Source organism: Erinaceus europaeus, chromosome 14 (genome assembly GCF_950295315.1).
Source record: "Erinaceus europaeus chromosome 14, mEriEur2.1, whole genome shotgun sequence".
Classification (NCBI taxonomy): Eukaryota; Metazoa; Chordata; class Mammalia; order Eulipotyphla; family Erinaceidae; genus Erinaceus; species Erinaceus europaeus.
In genome coordinates this window covers 36,985,333-37,010,345 of record NC_080175.1, presented here as the reverse complement: position 1 = coordinate 37,010,345, position 25,013 = coordinate 36,985,333, and the positions used below count along the sequence as shown (strand labels likewise).

At 42.6% G+C, this 25,013-nt stretch overlaps 1 protein-coding gene across 3 annotated transcripts in view; it reads left to right on the top strand.

The window, feature by feature from the left end:
- Positions 1-25,013, top strand: part of DDC (dopa decarboxylase) — a 53,858-nt gene that overhangs the window by 14,523 nt on the left and 14,322 nt on the right. For all 3 annotated transcript variants that reach the window (XM_060171549.1, XM_016190466.2, XM_007528163.3), the window contains 3 exons: positions 11,208-11,274; positions 14,521-14,615; positions 23,802-23,869. In XM_060171549.1, the coding sequence (XP_060027532.1) occupies positions 11,208-11,274; positions 14,521-14,615; positions 23,802-23,869 (230 nt within the window). The remainder of the gene's footprint in view (positions 1-11,207; positions 11,275-14,520; positions 14,616-23,801; positions 23,870-25,013) is intronic.

Here is a 25,013-nt window from a genome sequence, read left to right as displayed (position 1 = left end):
CTCAGACAGACCCTGCAGTACCTGACCTCTTTGTCTGAGTAAGTGGGCTTAACAGCCTTCAGGCGTCTCTGGCTAATAATACAGATTAATAATGGACTCTATTTATTTACTTTGGATCAAGATAAAGCAAAAAATGAGAGAGAGAGAGAGAGAGAGAGAGAGAGCTGCAGCACTTTCACTGCTTGTGAAGCTTTCCCCTGCATGTAGGGTCAGGACTTGAACCTGGGTCCTTACACACTATAATGTATGTGTTCAACTAGTTGTCACGGTCTGGTTCCCTCTACTTGCTTTTTTAATGTGTGTGTGTGAGAGAATAACCAGAGCACCCTCCCATCATGTATAACATTCTATTTGGCTTTGTCTCCTTGCTTTTTAATGGGGTCCTGGGAACTGACCAATGGCCTCATGCATGCAAGGCCTGTGCTCTACTGCTGAGCCACCTCATTGGCTCTGTAACATCCTCCATGTTTTTATTTATCTATTTTTTATTGAAAAGTTTAACTCTGAAACAAGTGATGTTCTCTGAAAAGTTGCATTGGTCAATTTTTTTTTTACAATACTGCTTCACATACCTATTTTTTTAAAAAAAATTTATTTATTTTCCCTTTTGTTACCCTTGTCTTTTATGTTTGTGTAGTTATTATTGTTGTTGTTATTGATGTCATTGTTGTTAGATAGGACAGAGAGAAACAGAGAGGAGGGGAAGACAGAGAGGGGCAGAGAAAGATAGACACCTGCAGACCTGCTTCACTGCCTGTGAAGGGACGCCCCTGCAAGTGGGGAACCTGGGGCTCGAACTAGGATCCTTACACCGGTCCTTGCACATTGTGCCATGTGCGCTTAACCCGCTGTGCTACCGCCCTACTCCCTGCATTTATCAATTTGACCATCACATATGGAACATCTGGAAGTAACTAGGAAGACAGGAGGGCATGATTTTATACATTCATGGTCCTGATTCAAGGAGTTACCAGGGGGGTGAAGAGCATGAACAAGTAACTGTAATGTAAAGGGACCAGTGGTGCTCTCAGCAGAGCAGACATGTTACCATGTACAAGCTCAAGCCCTTGATGCCCACCTGTAGGGGGAAAGCTTCACAAGTGGTGAAACTGTGTTGCAAGTGTCTCTGCATCTCTATCTCCCCCTTCCCTATTGATTTCTCTCTGTCTCTAAAGAATAAATTAAATAATTTTAAAAATAAATAAAATAACTGTAATGTAGGAGGCTGCACTTCACAAGTAGCACTTGGAGGGTGAAGGCGGCCAAGTCCCCAGGGGCCAAAGTGAACTGTTATCCCAGAGGTCTTCCTTGCTACCTGTTCCTGCTATTAATCTTTGTCGTGTGTGTTGCCTTGTTGTATATTTATTTGTATGTCTGCTACAGACTCCCTTTCCCCATAAGACTGTGAAAAGTGAGAGCTCACTGCTGTCATATCAGTTTCCGGTGTACTCTCTTCACACTTGGAAGAATTTAAGATATATTTGTCAAATAAATAAACTGGCAAGGATGGTTATTCTAGGTAGAAAGAAAGGTCGCTTTTTTAAATGTCCATATTGGGGTGGGGAGACAGCATAACGTTTCTGCAAGACTTTCATGCCTGCTCTAAGGTCCTAGGTTCAGTCCCCAGCACCATCATCAACCAGAGCTGTACAGTGCTCTGGTCTTTCTGTATCTCTTTCTCTCTCATTTAAATAGACATTTTAATTACAATATTTAAGTGGGGTTCTAGAAAGCACTGGTGTGGATTTCAAATGTCTGGCTTTATCTCTCCAGACCTGTGTCCTATTTATAATAAATATGATGTTTTATCATCAAAATTATCAATACTTAGACTCACTAGAATATCCTTTCCAGGGAAAGGGCAATATTTCTTTTTTAATATGTAAATGAATACCTTTATTTTTTAATTTTTTAATTTTTATTTATAAAAAGAAAACACTGACAAAAACCATAGAATAAGAGAGATACTACTCCATACAATTCCCACCACCAGAACTCCATATCCCATCCCCTCCTCTGATAGCTTTCCTATTCTTTATCCCTCTGGGAGTATGGACCCAGGTTTCGGGGTGTCTCTCTCCTTCTCCGGCAGGGGAAAGGTAACGGGCTGGTTCTTTCTCGCTCACGACAGGGGTGACACGAAGTAAAAGACACCAGGGGACTCTTAGCGTGAATCTAGAATCTGAGTCCTTGAGTCCCAGAATCCTAGAGTCCGTTTATTAGCAAAGTGGACATGAGTTAAACAGAAAAGCAATGAAGTTAATTATTGTTGAAATATGACAGAAATTACAGGTTTCTTAACAGTCAGCATGCCCCTAAGGTAGGGGGTTGGTATGACAGGAATTGATGAGATACAAGACAGTTATTCTCCATAATACAAGCAACTTAATTATCCAAAGGTATCTGAGAGAAGCATAGGGGTTAAACCCGTAGGGTGAGACAGAAAGAAGATGGATATCAAAAGGCCATATAGTTTGGAATTTCTCTTGTCTGGGGTTTGAGGTGTGTGATGAAGTGTGTGATAAGGTGTGTTCTTCTGTGATCAGAAGGTGACTTTGAATGAGTGAATCTGTGGCCATGTGGCCTGCAGTTAATGGAGGGAAGTACTGGGGTGCCTGTGGGCCTGAGAGTCAAGAAGGAAAGAACCAAGTCTGAGTTTCCCCCCTTATGCTCACCTCGGTTGAGAGAGATTTACCAAGAGGTTATCTTCTCAGACCTCCATCCAAAGATGGGGGTGGTTCTCCCTAAGCTCTATCAGGCTTACACATGTTCCCAACACCCAGGGTCATTATGGGGTGCAGAAGGTGGAAGGTCTGGCTTCTGTAATTGCTTCCCTGCTGAACATGGGTGTTGGCAGGTCAATCCATACTCCCAGCCTGTCTCTCTTTCCCTGGGTCAGAGATTCTCGGGAAGCAGGGCTCCAGAACACATTGGTGGGTTCGTCTGCCCAGGGAAGTCCAGTTGGCATCATCTTAGCATCTGGGACCTGGTAGTTGAAAAAATAATTAACATAGAGCCAAACAAATTGTTGAGTAATAATGAACCTAAAGGCTGGAATAGTTCAGATAAAGATTTGGGGGCTCTCTGTTTTGTAGATAGTAGTCCTATTTTAGTTATATTCCAAAAAGCCCATGACTATATTAGTTTTTTTTTTTTTCCTGAGCCTGACATCTGATATGCAGGTAGATCTAAGTTATTGTCTGGGTAGATGATGTCATGAATGGAAAAAGGACCAGAAAGTTGGATCAGAGAAGAGAGTAGCTCCCAAATATGGGAAAATTGTATAAATATTGTTGACTATAAATCCCATTGATTTGATCTGATCTGGGGCCCATATTCAGCTTAGGAGCCTATGTAACCTCTGTATCCCTGTAGGTCTGAGCTCACATTCTGTAGTCACAAGTAAGAATGTTCCAGGTTGCACCAATTTCAGACCCATCTTCTTCAGGTAGTAGGTAGAGTATGTTATCCAGCCTCCCTTTGGAAGACAGAACAGTCTCTACCATTGTTGATTCACATTGAGGGCAAGGTCCTATGGGGGCCCACAAAGGGGTCCATTGTGTTATTCCTGATGGAAATAAACAGTGACAATGGAGAAAGGGATCTATTCAAGATTTAGGCCCATCATGTCTGTTTGGGAATCTCAACACTCTCCGAATAGGGCCCCAGCTGATGGGGTGGCCTGATAGTGACTGAAAAGTCATTGTTAAAGTATGCCAGTCTCTTGCCCTTATTCAGCCTTTGCAGTCCTTACTTTGATAAGGTTAGCTTTGGAGTGAGTAAGGGAAGTATAATAGGAAGTAGGTGAGGAGGGTATCTAAGTCTAAGTAGACACTATTTCATTAGGAACTTTACAGTGTCTTTTTAGGTCTTTCTACTTGCTTGCTGCATATGCTGACTCACTGCAGACTATTGTGCACTTTTGCTTTCAGGTATATATTTTGCCCTAATTTATGGATACATGTGAACATGTGCAAAAGGGCAATATTTCTAAACACATTTTTTTGTTGATTTTCCAAATAAAAGCAATGGAAAGAACAGCACAGAAAGTATAATTTTATTTTGTAAAAATTACAAAACCCATAAATAAAACTAAAGAGCAAATGCTTACAAGAAATACAGGGCCTATTAAAAGTATGTGTTAGAATAGTAAAAAGAAGGATTTAATGCCAATTTAAAATAAAATTCCAGTGGAAAATCAGAAAAGAGAGAGAGAGCCTGATGAAAGTGGTTCAGTGGTTCTCTCTCATTACTCTTTCATCTTCTCTTCTTGCTCTCTCATAATAAATAACTAAATAACCCTTCATTAAATTGGGAATGGTGAGGTGGCTCAGTGGTATCACATTTGTATGAAACCCTAGTCCCTCACACCATGTTTAAAAAAATACAGGGCCAGGAGATAGTTCACCTAGTAGAGTGCATTCAACCTCACTCATGGTAAATTTTATATGTTGATCTTCGTCCTGCAACTTTGCTGATCTCACTAGTGCTGAGAATTGTTTTTGTTTGTTTATTTGTTTTTTAATGAATTCCCTGTGGGTATTCTGTGATAATCATGATACATAGTTTCATTTCTTCCTCTCTGTTTGCTCATTTTTTCCCTTTTTTACCCTGACTGAACTTCCAATTCAATTCCTATGTTACCTAGGCTGTGGTGAGAAGGAGTAATCTTACTTTGTTTCCAATCCTAAGAAAGTATAATTGCTTTTTAATCATCAAGTATGGTATTTTCTCTAGGTTTTTATTTTTTGAGAGAGTTCCTGATATTAGGATTCTTAGACTTTTTTTTTTTTTATCATGATTGGGCATTGAATTTTGTCATATGACTTTTCTTCATTGTCTAATGCAAATAGAGAGTTCAGTCTATAGCTAGGAGTCGGGGGATACACTGATTGAATTTCAGATACTAGTCTAGCCTTGCATCCTATGAACAAATATTTCTTGTACATAATACATAATTCCTTTTATACATGACTAGATTCATTTTGCTAATACTTCAGGGATTTTTCTTCTGTATTTATGAGTAATACTGACTTGTATTTTATGCTTTTTACTATCATTTACTGTTCCAGTTTTGATATTACATCAATATTATCTTCATATGAAAAATGTTAACTTTATAAAATTGATGTTAATTAAACATCTTGTCTTACTCTTAAGTGAAACCATTTGGGTCAGGAAATATAGTTCTAGGGGATTTTTTAAAATTTATTTTAAAAAGGAGACATTAACAAAACCATAGGATAAGAGGGGTACAACTCCACACAATTCCCACCATCAGATATCTGTATCCCATCCCCTCCCCTGATAGCTTTTCTTTCTTTATGCATCTGTTCAAATTATCTATTTCATATTGTGTATCTTGTGGTAGTCTGGGATTTCTGAGTGGTCCATTTCATTCAACTTGTCAACAATTTAAATAAGAGTTTTCTGTAATAATCCAAACTATCATTCTCAGCTATAGGGTTACGTTCATCTCTTATACTTGCTATTTTTTCTCTTTATTTTTTAATCTTGATTGAGGTTTAATGTTTTTAAAGCACCAGCTTTCAGTTTCATCAATTCTTTGTTGTCTTTTTAACATGTCTGTTCTTCTATTATTTCTTTATGCCTGATTGATTTGGTTAATTTTGTTCTTTTTTCAAATTTCAGAGACTTAGATTATTGGTTTGAATTTGATGCTACATAAGTATTTGCTGCTGCATATTTTCATGTCAGTATTTTCTTAGCTGTATCTCACATATTGTGATATACTTAATTCTCACTTTCATGCATTTGATTTATCTTGAGCCTTTTCAACTGAGATTTTTCTCCTTGACTCATAGCTATTTAGAAGTGTTTCCAAGAGTGGGGAGATTTTCTAGTTGTAGTCCTGGAACTGGTTTCATGATGGTCATAGAATATATTCCATATGCTTTCAATTATTTAAAATTTGTTGAGGATTTTATAACTCAGGACATGGCATGCATTGATAAAAATGCTTGAGACATTAAAAAAGAATATCTACCCTTTTCTAAGGTGTAGTGTTCCATGCTGCCAATTTTGGCTTGTGGTGCCATTGAGTTCTTCTGTGTCCTTGCTGTTTTTTTTTTTTTTTTTTTTTTTTTTTTGCCTAGATATTGTGTCAGTCATTGAAAGAGATGCTGGGTGAGGTGGTGCTTGCCTGTAGCCCTAGCTACTTGGGACGCTGAGGCTGGAGGATCTCTTGAGCCCAGGAGTTGTCAGCTATAGTGTGCTATGCCCATTGGGTGCCTGCACTGAGTTCAACATCAATATGATGACCTCCCAGGAGCCGGGGGGGGGGGGGGGGGTGGGGGGGTGGGGGGGTGGGGGGGGGAGGGAACCACCAGGTTACCTAAGGAGGTGTGAACAGGCCCAGGTTAGAAACAGAGCAGGTCAAAACTCCCATGTTGATTAGTAGAAAGAAATGCTAAATATTTTACTGCAATTGTAAATTTGCTTCTTCTTTCAGTTCTGTAAATTATAAGTTAACAGATTTTATAGCTATTTTATTTGGTGCATACATATTTTGTATTATGGGTTAGTAGGCCATCTTCATTGACTACCATTGCAATAATCAATTTGTAAAAAGACTATTATAAAATACCTTACACAATATAATAAATTGTGTATGTTGATCTTATATCCTGCAGCTTTGTTGATCTCACTAGTGATGGGATTTGTCTGTTTTGATTGTTTGTTTTTTATTAATTCCCTGTGGGTATTCTGTGTGATAATCATGGTGTACATGTGTGTGCACATGCACGTGTGTGTATCACCTTTTGTGTTTTGAATAATGTATTTTCTAAAGTGTACTTTGTCTGATATCATTGTAATATCTGCATTTTTAAATTTGTGTTTGAGTGATACATTTTTTTTTTACTTTGAAAGTATCTAAATCATTGTATGTGAAGTACATTGATGTATTTAAACCATTTCATTGTTTGTTTATCCCACCAGGGTTATCCCTGGAGATAGGTGCCTGTGTGATGAATGTACTGCTCCCTGCCTCGATTTTTTCCTTTTCCTTTGATCTTTATTTGATAAGTCATAAAATTGAGAGGAATGGAAGATAGAGAAGGAGGGAGACAAAGAGACATCTGCAGCATTTGCTTCCCCCTGGAGTGGAAGTGGGGTCTCAAACTGGGATCCTGATGCAACGTATGCTTACACTTAACCAAGTGCACCACCACCACCTACCCTACCCCCTAAGCAATTTAAATTTAATGAGATTATATCAATGATAGGATTTAAGTCTGCCATTAAAAAACCTTATTCTTGCTGGGATTTTCTCCATTTTCTTTTGTCTTCTTTCCTGCTGGCTATTTGAACATTCTTAGAATTGTAGTTGAATTTATTATAGAGTTTTTGAGCATCTCTCTTAGTCTATTTTAGTAGTTGCTCTAATTATGTTACCTACATGTAACTTATCAAGGCCCCCTGGTGCCATCATTTTACCATTTTTAGTGAAACATGGTAACATTAGGACTGACAAGACAGTTCACCTGGGAGGGGGCCTGCTTTGCCATGTAAGCCGCGGGATGCGGGATGCAGGGTGCTGCAGTGTCTTTCTGTCTCTCCCCCTAACCATCTGTCTCTGTTTTTGTTGTAGCTGACAAGAGAAAAAAAAAATACAAGCATGACCTTCACTATGTCCTTTTACCCTCTCTGCTTATACTTCTCATAAACGGGGACAACTACCTCATAAAGCTGTGACTAGATGAAATAAGATGAACTACTTAAAAAAATGCTGGGAGTTGGGTGGTAGTGCAGCAGGTTAAGCGACCTGGCGCAAAGCGAAAGGACCGGCATTAAGGATCCCGGTTCCCCACCTGCAGGGAAGTCGCTTCACAAGCAGTGAAGCAGGTCTGCAGGTGTTTATCTTTCTCTCCCCCTCTCTGTCTTCCCCTCCTCTCTCCACTTCTCTCTGTCCTATCCAACAACAACATCAATAACAACAACAATAATAATTACAACAATAAAACAAGGGGAACAAAAGGGAATAAATAAATATTTTTAAAAATTAAAAAAAAAAGAATCAGGGGTCTCTTGATGACAGTTTAAATGTACTCCCTTTGCCCCTTACAGCAAGGCCTGAGGAATTCCCTCCCCAAAGTTAGGTTTATATTTCACTTTTTTTCCCCCGTAAAATCATGAGTTCTGTGATTTCACTCTACTACATATGTCATTCAGATCAGGAGACAAAGAAAGACAGACAGAGGGAGAGAAGGAGAGCTAGCATGAGGTCATAGTTCTCTCCTCTGTCATGTTCTCTCCCATGAGGTGCCAAGGCTGTAACCTGGGTCATATACATGGTGACAAGGCATAGCTGCTCCTCCGTGGTCTGTGTCTTCAGCCCTTCAGAAGCTAAAGAATGACCAGGTCAGATTCAAGGACTCTCTGGTGTTTGAGGGAAACACTGTGGGGCTGTGAGGGAGCACAGAGGGTAGAGGTGAAGTATGTCCCCAGTCATCTACCCATTATAATAAAAGTCTCACATTGGTTTTTTTTTTTCCCAGAGCACTGCTTAGTTCTGGCTGATGGTGGTGCTAGGGATTGAAGCTGGGACCTTTGGTGCCTCAGGCATGCAGGCAAAACCGTTATGCTGTCTCCCCAGCCCTTAAACTCATTTTCTTTATTCTGCACCTTCTCTCAAAGTTACCCTGTAAAAGACAAATACTTGTCACATACTTTAAAATCCATTACTGCAATGGCTACTATGCAAATGTTATGCAATACTATTGTCATTTACTTATGCAAAAGACAAAAAGGTAGCTGGCCTTAAGGACATTTTCTTCCTGTTGAATTCAATTAATATGCATGTAAATTCTTAACTTGTAGGCTCAGAATGTTAATAGTATCTGTATGGTGGGGGATGAGGGGGGTGGGGCCAAAGGAAACAACTCAAACTGGTTAAAATATTTAAATGCAACCAGAATAGGAAAGCTATCAGGGGAAGGTAGGGAATACGGAGTTCTGGTGGTGGGAATTGTGTGGAGTTGTACCCCCTCTTATCCTATGGTTTTTGTCAGTGTTTCCTTTTTATAAATGAATAATGAGAGAGAGAGAGAGAGAGAGAGAAAAGAAGAAGAAGAAGAAGAAGAAGAAGAAGAAGAAGAAGAAGAAGAAGAAGAAGAAGAAGAAGAAGAAGAAGAAGGAGAAGAAGGGGAAGAAGGAGAAAGAAAAAGGGGTAAACTCAGAGTAAAGTGTCTGTCTGCTAATAAGCAAAGAAAAGGAGTAGGTGGGGGGGTAGGGGAGGCTGTACCTCTGACATCAGGACCCCCAGGAGCTCTCCAAGATGGGTGGCTTCTGAGAGGGGGTGCCTTCTCCAGCTCCAACTCCCCCCTCCCTCCAAAGCACAAATATGATTAGACCTCTGCAGGGCTGCTGCAGTCAGGTTAGCACCACTAGGCTGAGTAATCAGAGCCAGGAGCAACACAGGTGCTGGGCTTTCAAGTGGCTTCTGAGAATTAGGACAGGCTGATTTGCTGCCATCTAGAACACCGTGCTCTGCCGCCTAACACCACCCCACCCCCAACCCCACCTCGATACCCACTAGAGTGAGCTGCAAATGGTTCAGGCTGTTGGAAGGGCATCTAGCCTGGCCTGGGTATTGGGCTCGTCCCATAACTGGCAAGACAACAAGGGTTACACATACCTGGACTCATATCTGATCTACTTTTGCCTCTGTGTGTCCTTGGATCCATCCCTGGGAGTCTCACGTAAGTCATCTGTGAGTGGGGCTTGTGAGTAAAACTATCCACTGCATAAGGTTGCTGTGACAGTTGAGTACAAGAGCATGCAAAGCCCCACCCGGCCAGCGCAGAATAAGCAGAGAACACAGCACCTGTTACTCTCCACTGAGCCACTCCTAGGACCATAAGTAAATGCTCTATGCTTAGAACAGAAGCAATAATCATATTGGGGGGAAAAAAACTAAAAAGAAAAAAAATCAAAGAATAGAGGTTCATGTTACTAAAAATCTCATTTTAAAAAAGACAGCTTGGATCTGGGAAGACAGCATAATGGTTCTGCAAAAGGTGTTCCTGCCTGAGGCTCTGAGCTCCCAGGTTCAGCCCCCAAAACTACCATCAGTCAGAGCTGAGCAATGCCCCACCCCCTCTCTGTATTTCACTAAAATAAAATATGAAATATTTCTTAAAAAACATTTAAAAAGAGTGGCCAGGCAGTGGCGCACCAGGTAAAGCACACACATTACAATGTTCAAGGATCTGGGTTCAAGACCCTGATTTCCACCTGCAGGGAGAAAGCTTCAAGAGCGGTGAAGCAGGGCATTAGGTGTCTCTCTACTCTTTCTCTTTCTTTCTTCATTTTATTGGGTAGGAAGAGATTGAGAGAGGAGGAGGAGACAGATAGGGAGAGGAAAAGATAAGACACCTGCAGACTTGCTTTGCCACTTGTGAAACCTCCCCACTGTCACCTCGAAGGTGGGGACTGGCAGCTCAGACCAGAATCTTTGCACAGGTCCTTGTGGTTCCTACTATGTGTGCCTAACTTGGTGCACCACTGCTCAACCCTTCTCTTTCCCTCTCTGTCTCTCCCCTCCCCTCTCAATATCTGTCTCTATCAAATAATAAATAAATGAAAGATAAAAAAAATTAAAGAAAAAACATTAAACAACATAGTCTGGGTTGACATTTAGTGGCCCTTACTCTACACACTCTCTGTGTGCAAATAAATAGATGGTAAATAATTTTAACAAAGGAGAATTTAATACAGGTGTCATTTTTTTAAACAGAAGTTATTCCATTTAACTCAATTAGGAATTCACGAGGACAACAAGACAAAATGGAATGAATTCCCAAGCCACGCTATGCCATTCTTAAGAGACTCTTAAGAAAATAAATTTTATTGAGAAAATAAATTACACGCAGTGTTATGGTGGTTGAATCATCCTGTGGCCTTTTAGCACTATACAATGTTTACTATTGACAACATAGATGCAGCACTCACTTCCTGTCCTTGAGGATGGGGCAACTCTGCTCCTCACTGTTCTGTCCATAGATCTGGTGTCCTCACAGACTCAGTGCAATCATGGATTCCCGTCTCCATTCAGCACACACTCACTGGGCTCCAGGTTCAAGGTTCTGGGCTGGATGGAAGGTGGTGACTGTCTATACAGAGGTTATTATATGACTGAGAGGTGAAGGCTTAAAATAAGAGTCTTTTTTTTTTTCACTCTCCAGGTGGTAGCTACGCTGGGGACCACTTCCTGCTGCTCATTTGACAATCTTTTAGAAGTGGGACCTATCTGTAAGTATCCCATTCAGTTTTCCACAGACTAGGAATATTTTCCAAAAGAAAACTTTCAGGTAGTGCTCTGATAAGTCGAGGTTCCAGGACACATTGGTGAGGTCCTCTGCCCAGAGAAGTTAGGATGGAATCTTGATAGCATCTAAAACTTGGTGACTAGAAGGTGGCAGGGCAAAAACTGAGACAAAATGGTTAATGAACAGGAACCAAAAAGTAGGAACAGAGTAGATGAGATCAGGGATCATAGGGTGGAAGAAAGCTAGGAAGTTCATTTTAGGCATGTAGTAGTTCGCACTTGCGTTTGATAGCTAACATGAAGCTGACACACACTTTGTTAAATAAATAGATAAAGAAATAATAAATAAACAAATAAATAAATAAATGCTATCTCCAGATATATGACACTGATAGAACATTGCTGGGCTACATTGGTCCATTGAGGGGAACACATTCTTGTTTTTCATCTAGAATTTCTTTCTTCTTTTCTTCCTTTTAAAAAATTTTATTAATTTTTATTTTATTGGATAGAGGTAGAGAAAAATCTACAAGGGAAGGGGAGAGAAACATCTGAAGCATTACTTCACCACTTGTGAAGCTTCCCCCCTGCTTGAACTCAAGTTCTTGCGCATGCATGAGTGTACGTTCAACCAGGGGTGCCACTAGGGAACACGTTCCTTGACCTCTAAGTGGAAGTCTCCCACTCAGGGTACATGCAATGAGGACAAAAGAAACACCTCCCCTAGAAGTGAGTTTCTAGTGTTTCAATTTTGTTGTCGTTGTTGTCGTTTAACCTTCTGGAAATGACTGGAGATAGTAAAACAACCTACTTAAGGCAAGTTAACAAACTGACAGACCCTGAAAATGAGACCACCAAACAAACAAAAAAAAGTGACAGGAGACTTCAAAAGGTGAAGCATGAAAAAGTGACGCCTTTTTTTTGAAGTATGTATATATTTTTTATTTTCTTTTTCATATATCTTATTTACTTATTTATTTTGGATAGAAACAGAGAGAATCTGAAAGGGGGGAGAGAGAAAAAGGAGAAAGAGACCGAGACAGAAAGATGGGGAGATACCTGCAGCACTGCTTCACCAATCATGAAACCTCCCCCTGCAGGTGGGGACTGTGGGCTTGAATCCAGGTCCTTTTGCATAATAACATGTGTGCGTCAGTCACATGCCATTACAGGAATTGAACTTGGCACTTTGTGTGTTTTAAGTCACACTATGGCCCAAGTGTCACTCTCCCCCCAACCCCCTGTGGCTTGTGGAATGACTCTGTTTCTCAAGCCCCACCTTCTTCTGGGGCCCTGAGGGCTCAGTAGGTGGAAGGTGGTAGTCTGTGGATGAGACCTTCCCTTAGTCAAGGTCATCACTCAGGGGATCCCCTCTTTCTGTACCCTTGAGTGCATGTTTCCCTCAGCTCAGTGGAGCCACTGCCACAGAAGTGGTGGGCCGTGGGTACTGCTCATTATGGAAACAGTGTTGTCCCTGCAGATGATATTGTGCTGGGCAGTCTGGGGCCACAGAGTGAGCCATCCCTCCATCAGTGTGCCTTCAACTCTGAGCTTCCTTTCCCTGCGTGTAGAGAGGAGAACCCCACTGGTAGCTTTGAACTCATATTTCTCCCCTGGAATTCCTTACAAGATGAGTGACTGCCCAGAATATGTGAAGCAAAATAGCTATGACTGGACTGGCAAAATGGCTTCCTACAATAGTGCACTTACTCTGTTTGCCACTCACAGGCCCAGGTTTGAGCCCAGCCCTCACTGCACTGGAGGAAGTCTCAGTGCTTCATTTTTCTCTCTCTTTTTTGTCTGGAGAAGTCAGCCTGGAGCAGTGCAGCCCTGGCTACGACCAGAACAACACATCACTGTGTTATAAGTGGGAGGTGGCAGGCCTGTGAAGACTAGTGCTGAGTGATTGCAAGAGGAAACTTTCTTGCTCAAACAGGTTTTCACAGCGGCATCTGTGACGTGTGCAGATGTCTGTGAAAATGAAAACAGCTGCAGGAAGCAACTGTGCCAGACCTGGGGTCTGAGAGAAACAGCCCAGGGCCATGGCCTCCTTAGCTGTAAACCCTGGTCAGCAGGGTCAGCAGCTTGGCAGACCTCTGACTCAGATGTCAGGCTGGGAACTGGCTGTCCCAGACGCAATGGGCTGATGTCATCCCCAGGATACTGGATTTAGAGGCCAGGCTCTACTTCAGGCCAGAGCCAGCACGCCCTGCCATCCCAAGTGCCAGGGGCTGGCGGTCCTGGCTGGGCCAGGAAGGTGACAGCCAGCTGGTGGCATCTGGGGCTCATGGTTCATCGAGTGTCCTGTCCTGCAGCTCCCTCTGTCCCCAGGTCTGGGGGCTGCAGGCAGAACTCGGTCTGTGATGTGCTTGGTATCAGATATGAGCGAGGGCCAAATCCCATCCACTGCTGGTGATATTTACCCTTGAACTTCATTTTGACAAGTATATTGATTACCGACGACACCCAGCCTTGCCAGCCACCAGCAGGGCCTTCAGTTACAAGCAAATATGCTTTCATCCACTTTTCCTCTCCTGGCACCAGTTTTCTGCCCCCCGCTTTTTTGATGGAGTTGCTAAGTTTTGTTGTTGAATTAAATTCATCCTTTATTTTTAAAATATTATATTTAATTTAGTTATTTTTTTGGATAGAGAGAGAAACCAAGAGGAAATAGGTAGATGCAGGGAGGAAAGAAGGAAAGACAGTTGTAGTACTTGCTTCAGTGCTTGTGAAGCTTCTCTCCTGCAGGTTGGGAGTGGGGGTTTGAACCTAGATCCTTTGGTAATGTGTGTCTCTGCATGGAAGCACTATGAATTGGGGCAGTTTCATGAGCTGTGGAGCAGTGCTGTAGTGTCTTCTTTCCTCTCTCTCTCTCTCTCTCTCTCTCTCTCTCTGTGTCTCTCACTATCTAGAAAGATAAATAAAAGAATCTACTGCTGGGAATGGTGGAATTGAAATAGGCATGAAGCTCTAGTCAAGCCTTGCTGCAAAAAGAAAAAAAAAATGTTTCCATTTTCCACTCATTCCCTGAGCATCTGAACATGTGGGACATACTGAGTACCCTGTGGGGGAGCATGTGGCTTCAGCTTCCTGGCCTGCAGAGCAGAGGAGCCTGCTGGGGGCCAGCAGCCTTCCCAGGACATTCTAGTGATGGACTGACTGGAGCAGGAGTGGGACTATGAGAAGGATGCCCCATCCTGTGAGCACTCAACAAACTCTCCTCCCTGCAGGTCACCAGGAGAGCCTGTGGCTGCACATTGATGCTGCTTATGCGGGCAGCGCCTTCATCTGCCCTGAATTCCGGCCCCTTCTCAATGGAGTGGAGGTGGGTGTGGCTCTTTGCAACAATGATTTACTCATTATCTGTGACTTCACGCAGGGTGGTGGCATTGAATTCTCAGCAAATCATTTTCTTCTTCTTTCTATTTTATTGGATAGGACAGAGAGTAATTAAGGAGGGAGAGAGAGATAAAAAGGAGACACCTGCAGACCTGCCTCACCACTCCATGAAGCTTCCCTCCTGCAGGTGGGGGCTTGAACCCAAGTCTTTGCACAGTCTAACATGTGTGCTTAACCGGATGCACCACCACCTGGTCCCCTCAGCAAATCATTTTCAGAACATACCCAATAATCACTGGAAAGTATACCCTTGGGAGGGGCTGAGAAACTTCTGGTCATGTAATTTGATTTCTGGATTCCTTTTAAAATTATATATATTATTAGTAATAGTATCATCATCATTATTATTTTAAATGAGACAGGTACAAAGGGAAAGATACAGAGAAAGAGCAGGCACTGCTCAGCTCTGGCTTATGGTGGTGCTGGGGGTTGAACTTGGGACCTCAGAGCCTCAGGCATGGCGGCACTTTTCAGTGTTTTATGTTGTCTCTTCAGCCCATCTTCTGGACTCTCAGGACTATTTTTCAGTCTGCTCAAATCCTGGGCATAGCTGACATGATAAAGTGGATTACAGCTTATGAATTGATGGAAGCAGACTAGAACAAAGATAAAATTGTGATGTATCTCAAAGCATAAGGTAATTTAAAATTCTGACCCACATTTCCCTACAGTCTGGCTCAGTCTGATGATAGTCATGCTCTCACCCTCCAAGCTGACAGGATATTTGCTGTGATCATTATTGAACAGGCAGCTGCCTGTGCATGAAAAAGGTCTGGGCTACTTCCAAAGTATGTAAAAACAAAACAAAACAAAAATAAAATAAATGGGAGGGTTCAGTGTCAGTGTCAACACCTGCTTCTTTTGAGAAATAACCATGGGCATTACCTCCAGTTCCCTGCCCCCTCTGGCATCTGCACCAAGAGCAAACTTAACACAAAGCCCATACAGGCACCCTCTGATGGGCTCAGCCAGACTCAGGTTCCTACTGGCGCACATGGCTGGCAGCAGCTCCTCGGGCCAGATTCCCCTTGTCAGGAAGGCCCCAATGTGACTGCAGCAGTGGGACAGAGGCTTTGAGTGCAGGGAAGGAAACCCAGAGTCTGAGTAGCTGTGACACTGGGCTATTTGCTCAGGGACAGGCTGTCCTGTGAGGCCTCACCAGCAGGTGGATTGAGGACTGATTGGCCTATGGTTTTGTCTGCTTTTTCTTGCCACTGGGGCTTTTTGTGCTTATGTTACACCATGGCTCCCAGGGACTCTTTGCTTCTTCTGAATATTGGTGGTGGTGGTGGTGGTGGTGATGGGAGGAAGAAGAGAAAGAGAGGGAGAGGGGGAGAGAGAAAGGGAAGTAGAGGAAGAGGGAGAGAGAGGGGGAAAGGGAGGGAAGGGAAGGGGAGAGAGGGGAGAGAGAGAGAGAGAGAGAGAGAGAGAGAGAGAGAGAGAATAGCCCAGTACTCCTTGTGAAACTCCCCTTTCCCCAGCATGGTTCTCCCATGTGGTACTGGAGGCCTAAACCCAGGACTGAGAGCATAGCAACAATGTGTGCTTTCTATTGGGTGAGCTAACACCAAGTCCTGGGTCTTTGGGTGTTGTCTCTTTCTTTTCTTTTCTTTTCTTTTCTTTTCTTTTCTTTTCTTTTCTTTTCTTTTCTTTTCTTTCTATCTTTCCTTCCTTCCTTCCTTTCTTCCTTCCTTCTTTCTTCCTTTTTTCCTTGAATCTCTCTCTCTTTTTCACTTTACCTCACAGAGACAGGAGGCAAAGAGACAGAGTGGCAGAGAGAGAGAGAGAGAGAGAGAGAGAGAGATTACAGCATAAAAACTTCCTTCAATGCAGTGGCGGCTGGGCTTGAACCTGGGTTGTGCACATGGCAAAGCAGTGTACTGTCCAAGTGAGCTAGTCCACCAGTCCAGTCATTGGTTTCAAGGACTGGCTGTGTGCCCCAGAGAGGCTTAGTGTCCTTTCAGAATGAATTTAATAATGATCTGTCCTTGGAGGGGCTGCTGTAAGGATCAGAGGTGGTAATCACATTTGAGGAGTTTGCAGACTGAGCACACATTAGAGGTTGTGATGATTTCTCAAGATGGCCACGGGGAAAGTGTCCCTCAAATAATCTCTTTCTGTCCCCATGCCATGTTCACTGATGGATTGTCTAATCACTAATTTGAGTTCTAAGAGTGCTGCAAGAGCAGAAGTGTGTATGTGTGTGTGTGCTGAGGGAGGGGGACAGAATACAAATATTCCTTCTTAGAACAGAATCGTCCCCTTTTGAAAACAAAGTAGCATTCTGGTTTCTAGTTCCATAGAAGCTGTTCCCTTATACATATACTCAATAATTGCTTATGGAGCTCTGAATATATGCCAGGGCTTAGATCATTCTTGGGGGTAGGGGGTAAACAGAGTTTTCTTTCTTTCTTTTTTCATTTTACTTAAAATGTTTTTTTTTTACTTTCCCCCCCCTTTATTGGGGGATTAATGTTTTACATTTGACAGTGAATACAATAGTTTGCACATACATAACATTTCTCAGTTTTCCACATAAGGTAAATGGAGGTTTCTGAGATTTCTACAAATAATACTGGTTTTGGTGTATTGCACTAAAGCTAAGGACTCTGGGTAAGGTGGGCAGGGAGGGGGTTGTGGAGGGGAGTGCTTTGGGGGCCTGGTGCATGATGGTGGAAAGGAACCTAGTTCAGGGACAGAGTGTTCTGTAGACACCTGTCATAGGGAGATGAGAGATTGTACCCATATGTTCACACCTGACCTGTAAACCATTAACCCCTCAATTAAATGATAAAAAAATAAACTAATAATTCTGGATAGGGAGTTTAATAAGGAGAGGTCCTCAAAACGGGGTGCTACCCCTCAGTCCTCCACAGTTCTGACAGCTAGTTGAAGGAGTGTTTGATGCTGAAAAATGAATGATGGATGGATATACCACTGACACACTTCTTGCTACAGAGCTAGCAGTGCCTGTCCTGGTAAAGACTCAAGGTAAGGAGAAAGGGACTTCAGTGCCCCTACAGGTGTGGTGGGGCCAGAGGCTGTGGGATTCATTCCCTCCTGCCACCTCCCCACCCCCACAAAGAGGCACCTAGAGGCAAGCCCCTTCCTAGGTGGGAGGCCTCTGCCAAGCCCAGGGAGCACACGCTGCAAGAGATTATATCTATCGGCTGCAGACAGGATTTCATCTCTAACAATAATGTCTCTCCATCTTCCCTGTCACTGTAGACTCTCTGCTGGTCTGATGGAGGCCGGCTGCCCAGCTGGTCAGATAAGGAGGCTGCAATATCCTGTGCTGACCCTCCCCCCTAAGATAAGAGCCTTTCTCTCTGGCAGCAGGAAGGAAAATATCTCTTGGAGGGTAATGAAAGAAGTTTAAACACATCAGCTCCCTAGGAGGGAGCTAATAAAAAACCTAGCAAACAAAACCTCTTCTTTTTTTTCAACCTTTTGTTCCCTTTGCTCAACAAATGAAACTCCTCCTTGTAATTTCCGGTCTCTGTCTTCAAATTACCTTTGTTGAAAGCTGGGAGGAAATGAATCTGTACCCCAAGGTGGGGTGGGGTGGGGAGGTTATTATCAGTTGAGAGGAGTTGGTATGCTAACCCCCATTCATTGTACCAGCCCTGCCTCCTCCATGCTTTATTCTAGAAGAGGACAGAGAAGAGAACTCACAGTTTTTGGGACACATCCAAGGCCCCCTTAGGAGACTGACCCCTGCATGCAGTGCAGTGCTGCCTCACTTATGGATTTGGCCTGGGTGGGGGTAGATAGCATAATGGTTATACATAAAGACTCTCAAGCCTGAGGCTCTGAGGTCCCAGGTTCAGTCCCCTGCACCACTGTAAGCCACAGCTGATAAGAGCTCTGGTTTTAAAAAAATGGATTGGGGGGCAAGTGGTAGTGCAGTGGGTTAAACGCATATGGCGCAAAGTGCAAGGACTGATATAAAGATCCCGGATCGAGCCCCCAGCTCCCCACCTGCTGGGAGGTTGCCTGGAAAGCAGTGAAGCAGATCTGCAGGAGTCTATCTTTTTCCCTCCCTGTCTTCCCCTCCTCTCTTGATTTCTCACTGTCCTATCCAATAACAGTGACAGCAACAACAACAACAACAACAACAACAACAGTAAACAACAAGGGCAACAAAAAGGGAAAAAACAGCCTCCTGGAACAGTGGGTTTGTAATGCAGGCACCAAGCCCCAACAATAAACTTGGAGGAAAAAAAAAAATTAGACTTGTGGCTTAGCCTGAGCCATCACGCAAGCCAGGTACTGCCCATCAGTCAGACAGTAAACCAGGGATAGTTTGTCAAGGCAGTGAAAGTTCAGATGACCCTACTAGCCCCTCTTTGTGGTCAAATCTCTCATTTTCTGCTTGAAAATACAGTGGCATTGAAAATTGATGTGGGAAGCTAGAGTCAGTATTTGGTAATTGCTACTCATAGTAAGGTGTTGGAATAAGGAAGGAAGAGAGGAAAGAAAAATAGTTTCAGTATTTAGAATTCTACTTAATTTGAATTATCTGAGCTCTTAGAAAGGAAGAAAGAAAGTAGGTTTCAGTAACTTGATCTTTTACACAGAAATTGGTAAAAACAAATAATCAAAGGGATAATGGGTAGATCCCTCAATCACTGTAGATTTGTTAGGAAATTTTCCTTTACCTGTTGTTTATGAGGAAGCTAGCAGGCATAGAAATTTGTATTTTATGAAGTTGAAATTGAATGAATGCATGACAAGAAAAGATAGTTCTCCTCCCCCTCCTATCAGAGCACTGTTGAGCTCTGAATGATTGATGATGGTGCTGGGGATTGAACCTGGGACCTCTGGAGCTTTAGGCATAAAAGTCTTTTTGCAGAACCATTATGCTATCTCCCCAGTCCCTCAGCAGCAAATATGTCATGTGCCAAATGAGTATAATTTCTGGACACAGCGTGTATGAATTAAAATTGCAAGTATTCCATATATTCTAGGAGCTTGACTTCTACCTATACAGATTTGAGAATACGCAATATCACATCTTAAGTAACATTTCATTTTATGAGAAGTAGACCTGTGAATATACCCAATAAAAACAAATCAGGAGAGAGGTTGGGGAGATAGCTTTACCTATTAGAGCACAACTTTAATGCTTAAACTCCCAGAGGTCGCATGTTCAATCCCTGGCACCACCTTATGTCAGAGCTGAGCAGTGCTAAAGTCCCCTCTTTCCTACCTCATTCTTTTGTGATAAATAGACACATCTTTGGGGGGCAGGGAACATAGCATAATGGTTATGTAAAGAGACTTCCATACCTGAAGTTCCAAATCCCTCAAACTGCCATAAATTCGAGCTGAGCAGTGTTGTGGTGAAAAAAAAAAAAAAAAGATAGAAAGAAAAAAAGAAAAAGAAAAAAGGGAAAAACTGAAAAAAAAAAAAAAAGGATCAGGACTCACAAAGTCTCAAAATAGGAATGTCACAGGACTGTGACCCATCAGAGGACAGTGTCCCTTACTAAGGAACGGAAGCCCATGTCCTGGTTAGAGTTCTTGGATTATTCTTTGTGATCCTACTTAATTTGAATTATCTGAGCTCTTTAAATTGCCTCCCTTGATTTGAATATGCTAACCCTCCACCAAATTATGATGAATCCCTAAATAATAGAAAATCTTTGGTGGTGAGCCTGGTCCAACTTAAAATTTTTTTTCTATTGGGTGGATTAATGGTTTGCAGTCAACAGTAAATACAACTGTTGGTCCATGTGTAAAATTTCTCAGTTTCCTGAAAAACATCCCTTGCCTATGTCCTCCTCCATCATGCGCCACGACCTGAAAGCCTCCCCTCCTCTCACTCAGAGAGTCCTTTACTTTGGTGTGATACATCAAACCCAGTCCAATTTCTGCTATGTTTCCCCTTCCTGTTCCTATTTCTCAACTTCTGTCTATGAGTGAGATCATCTCATATTCATCCTTCTCTTTCTGGCTTGTCTCACTTAACATGGTTCCTTTAAACTCTATCCAAGATGAAGTGAAGAAGGTGAATTGCTAATTTTTAAAATATTATCTTTATTTATTTATTGGATAGAAACAGCCAGAAATTGAGAGGGGTGGGGAAGATACAGAGGGAGAGAGACAGAGAGACACCTGCAGCCCTGCTTCACCACTCATGAAGCTTTCCCCCTGCAGGTGGGGACCAGGGGCTTGAACATGCGTCCTTTCACACTGTAACATGTGTGCTCAACCAGGTACGCCACCACCTGGCCATTGCTCATTTTTAATAGCTGATTAGTATTCCACGGTGTATATAGACCATGACTTTCTCGGCCACTTAACTGTTGTTGGACACCTGGGTTGATCTCAGGTTTTGATTATTACTAATTGTGCTGCTATGAACACAGGTGTACACACATCTCTTTGGATGGTTGTGTTAGGTTCATTAGGCTATATCCCCAGGAGAGGAATTGCAGGGTCACAGGGTAGGTCCATTTCTAGCCTTCTGAGAGTTCTTCAGTCTTCTTTCGACAGGGGTTGTGGTCTAATCTTTTGTTGGTAAATTGCTTGGATGTGCTGAGGGTCCTCAGGGAGAAGGAGAATTAAGGCTAGAGTCTGGGGCTTTCCTTCAAAGTCCTCTTTTTTTTCATCTGTAAAATAATGGGTTTCTTCATTTCACTCTTCCCACAAGCATGTTCTAGACATCTGCATGCCTGGCATTGAGTTCCAGGAATAGCCAGCAGCATGTCTTAAGCCTTATGGTGGCCGTAGTGAAGCCCCAAGCCTTGCTCCAGCTCTATGGGTGAGAGTACATCAGGGTTCATGCCAGCCTGGCCCATCAAGTCCTCATCTTCCTGACTGTGCAAGGAGCCTGCCTGAGAGCAAGCCACCCACAATGCCCATGGTAGATTCTGATGGTCTCTCCCTTCTCAGCACATGCACTTATACTGGACCTGCCAGAATCCACAAGCCAGGGTTTGAGCCCAGGGGTCATCACTTGCTGGCCAAATAACCACAAATGATCCACATATTTGCACTGAGGGCTCTGGTCTATGTCAGGTGCTGTGCTTAGTTCAGGCTGCAATTTCAGGATGGCCAGATCTGCTTTCCCACAAAGCAAAACTGGCCATCCTGCTCCACCAGCAGGAAGTTAGCTGTTGGACCCAGAACAAAGTGGGTTCTCTAACTCTAGGGTTAACCTCCCCCTCTTGTTGCCTTAGTTTCACATTTTCTGCGGGATTTAACAAAAAAAAAAAATCTACTTATCTGGGCCATTGTCATCAAAACTGCTTGGTACTGGAACATGAATAGACACACTGACCAGTGGAATAGAATTGAGAGCCCAGAAGTAAGCCCCCACACCTATGCGCATCTAATCTTTGACAAAGGTGCCCAGACTATTAAATGGGGAATACAGAGTCTCTTCAACAAATGGTCTTAGAATAAATGGGTTGAAATATGTAGAAGAATGAAACTGAACCACTATATTTAACCAAACACAAAAGTAAATTCCAAGTGGATCAAGGACTTGAATGTTAGACCAGAAAATATCAGATACTTAGAGGAAAATATTGGCAGAACTCTTTTCTGCATAAATTTTAAAGACATCTTCAACAAAACGAATCTAATTATAAAGAAGACGAAGGCAAGCATAAACCTATGGGACTACATCAAATTAAAAAGCTTCTGCACAGCAAAAGAAACCACTACCCAAACCAAGAGACCCCTCACAGAATGGGAGAAGATCTTTACATGCCATATATCAGACAAGGGGCTAATAACCAAAGTAAATAAAGAGCTTGCCAAACTCAACAATAAGAAAACAAATAACCCCATCCAAAATGGGGAGAGAACATGGACAGAATATTCACCACAGATGAGATCCAAAAGGCCGAGAAACACATGAAAAAATGCTCCAAGTTAAAAATGTTTCAAGTCTCTGATTGTCAGAGAAATGCAAATCAAGACAACAATGAGATGCCACTTCACTCCTGTGAGAATGTCATACACCAGAAAAGATAACAGCAGCAAATGCTGGAGAGGTTGTGGGGTCAAAGGAACCCTCCTGCACTTCTGGTGGGAATGTAAATTGGTCCAACCTCTGTGGAGAACAGTCTGGAGAACTCTCAGAAGGTTAGAAATGGACCTACCCTATGATCCTGCAATTCCTCTCCTGGGGATATATCCTAAGGAACCCAACATACCCATCCAAAAAGATCTGTGTACACATATGTTCTTAGCAGCACAATTTGTAATAGCCAAAACCTGGAAGCAACCCAGGTGTCCAACAACAGATGAGTGGCTGAGCAAGTTGTGGTATATATACACAATGGAATACTATTCAGCTATACAAAATGGTGACTTCACCGTTTTCAGCCGATCTTGGATGGACCTTGAAAAATTCATGTTAAGTGAAATAAGTCAGAAACAGAAGGATGAATATGGGATGATCTCACTCTCAGACAGAAGTTGAAAAACAAGATCAGAAAACACAAGCAGAACCTGAACTAGAATTGGTGTATTGCACCAAAATAAAAGACACTGGGGTTTGTAGGGGGTGGGGGTGGGGAGAATACAGGTCCAAAAAGGATGACAGAGGACCTAGTGAGGGTTATAGTGCTATATGGAAAACTGGGAAATGTTATGCATGTACAAACTATTATATTTACTGTCATATGTAAAACATTAATTCCCTAATAAATTTAAAAAATCTGTTTATCTATTTATTATTCATATGGGACAGAGGCAGAGAAACCTAAGAGGGAAGGATGAGGGAGGGGGGAGGGAGGGAGGGAGGAAGAAGCCACTGCAGCACTGTTTCACTGCTTATGAAGCTTGTCCCCTTGCAGTTGGGGACTGGGTGCTTGAACCCAGGACCTTGTTCACTGTAATGTGTGTGCTGAACCAACTCCACCACCACCCAGCCCTGGGGAAGTATTTCTTACAAATGGGATTACACAGGTCATAGGGAGGCTTCAGCATGTTTCTAGGTCCAGATGCCTTAGTTGGCCTCCACATGGGGTCTTTCAGCCTGGGCTCCAGTGTTTCACTGGAGGGAATATGCTGTTCAGTAGTGGATGGGCTATTGTTTTGTAACTCATGGTAACCACATGGTCTGTTTTGTTTTTTTTTTAACCTTTCCCAGTTTGCAGATTCTTTCAACTTCAATCCACACAAGTGGCTTTTGGTGAATTTTGACTGTTCCGCCATGTGGTAAGTGCCCCAGCTCACTCCAAAGTCAAGTCTGCTTGTTTGTCTGCAGGGTTTTCTGTGAGGCCTCAGACCTGCACAATTCCACCACTCCTAGTGAATTATTCTTTCTCCCCCTTTCTTCTTCTCTTTCTTTTTCTTATTCCCCTCCACTTTCTCCTTCTTCCTTCTTTTCTTTCTTGTTACATTGTCCATAGGGTGATGCAGAATCCCAAAAGATTACTCAGAGAGACATTAAGTTCTTCTTCTTTTTAGGGTTTAATCCTTTTTTTGATTTTTAAAATTCTATTTATAAAAAAGAAACACTGACAAAAACCATAGGATAAGAGGGGTACAACTCCACACAATTCCCACCACCAGAACTCCATATCCCATCCTTTATCCTGATAGCTTTCCTATTCTTTATCCCTCTGGGAGCATGGACCCGGGGTCATTATGGGGTGCAGATGGTGGAAGGTTTGGCTTCTGTAATTGCTTCCCTGCTGAACATTGGCAGGTCAATCCATACTCCAGGCCAGAGAGACATAAGTTCTATGTATGACTGAGACCCTGGAGGTAACCCCACTAATCATACAACCCTATAGAAGAAACAAACAATGAGATAGGGCCCCTCAAGGGCCAGAGCCCATTTATTATCAAGTTTTCCAACCCATCATGAATTCAAGGCTTCAAAGGAGCTGACACTAACAGAAAGTAGAATGAAGAGTGGTACATGGGTAAACAGCCCTAGGATTTGGAGAGTGGGAACTTGAATCTTACACATTTGAGATCTCATTGTCTAAGTGACTGGTTCTCCTTTAACATGCCAGGAGTCAGCTAATCCAGAGCCTTTGTCTTCTTGATGCTTTTGCCCATGTTTGAAGAGTTTGCAGATAACTTTAGTCGGTACAGAGTCCTCCAAGTACTGAGTTAGACATTAATTATACATCAAGTCTGAAATCATCAGATAGCTAGTTGGACTGTACTTCTACATTTTCTTGGTTTTTTTTTAGACAGATGGTGAGAGGAGAGACACCATAGCACAGATCCACTACATATGACCCTTCCCCTTTGCATGATGCTCCCAGGTTGTGGCTTGGAACTGGAGCCTGGGGCTACCTCTCTTTAGAATTATGCTTTTTCTGAAAGATCTGGCTGGTGAGGCCGC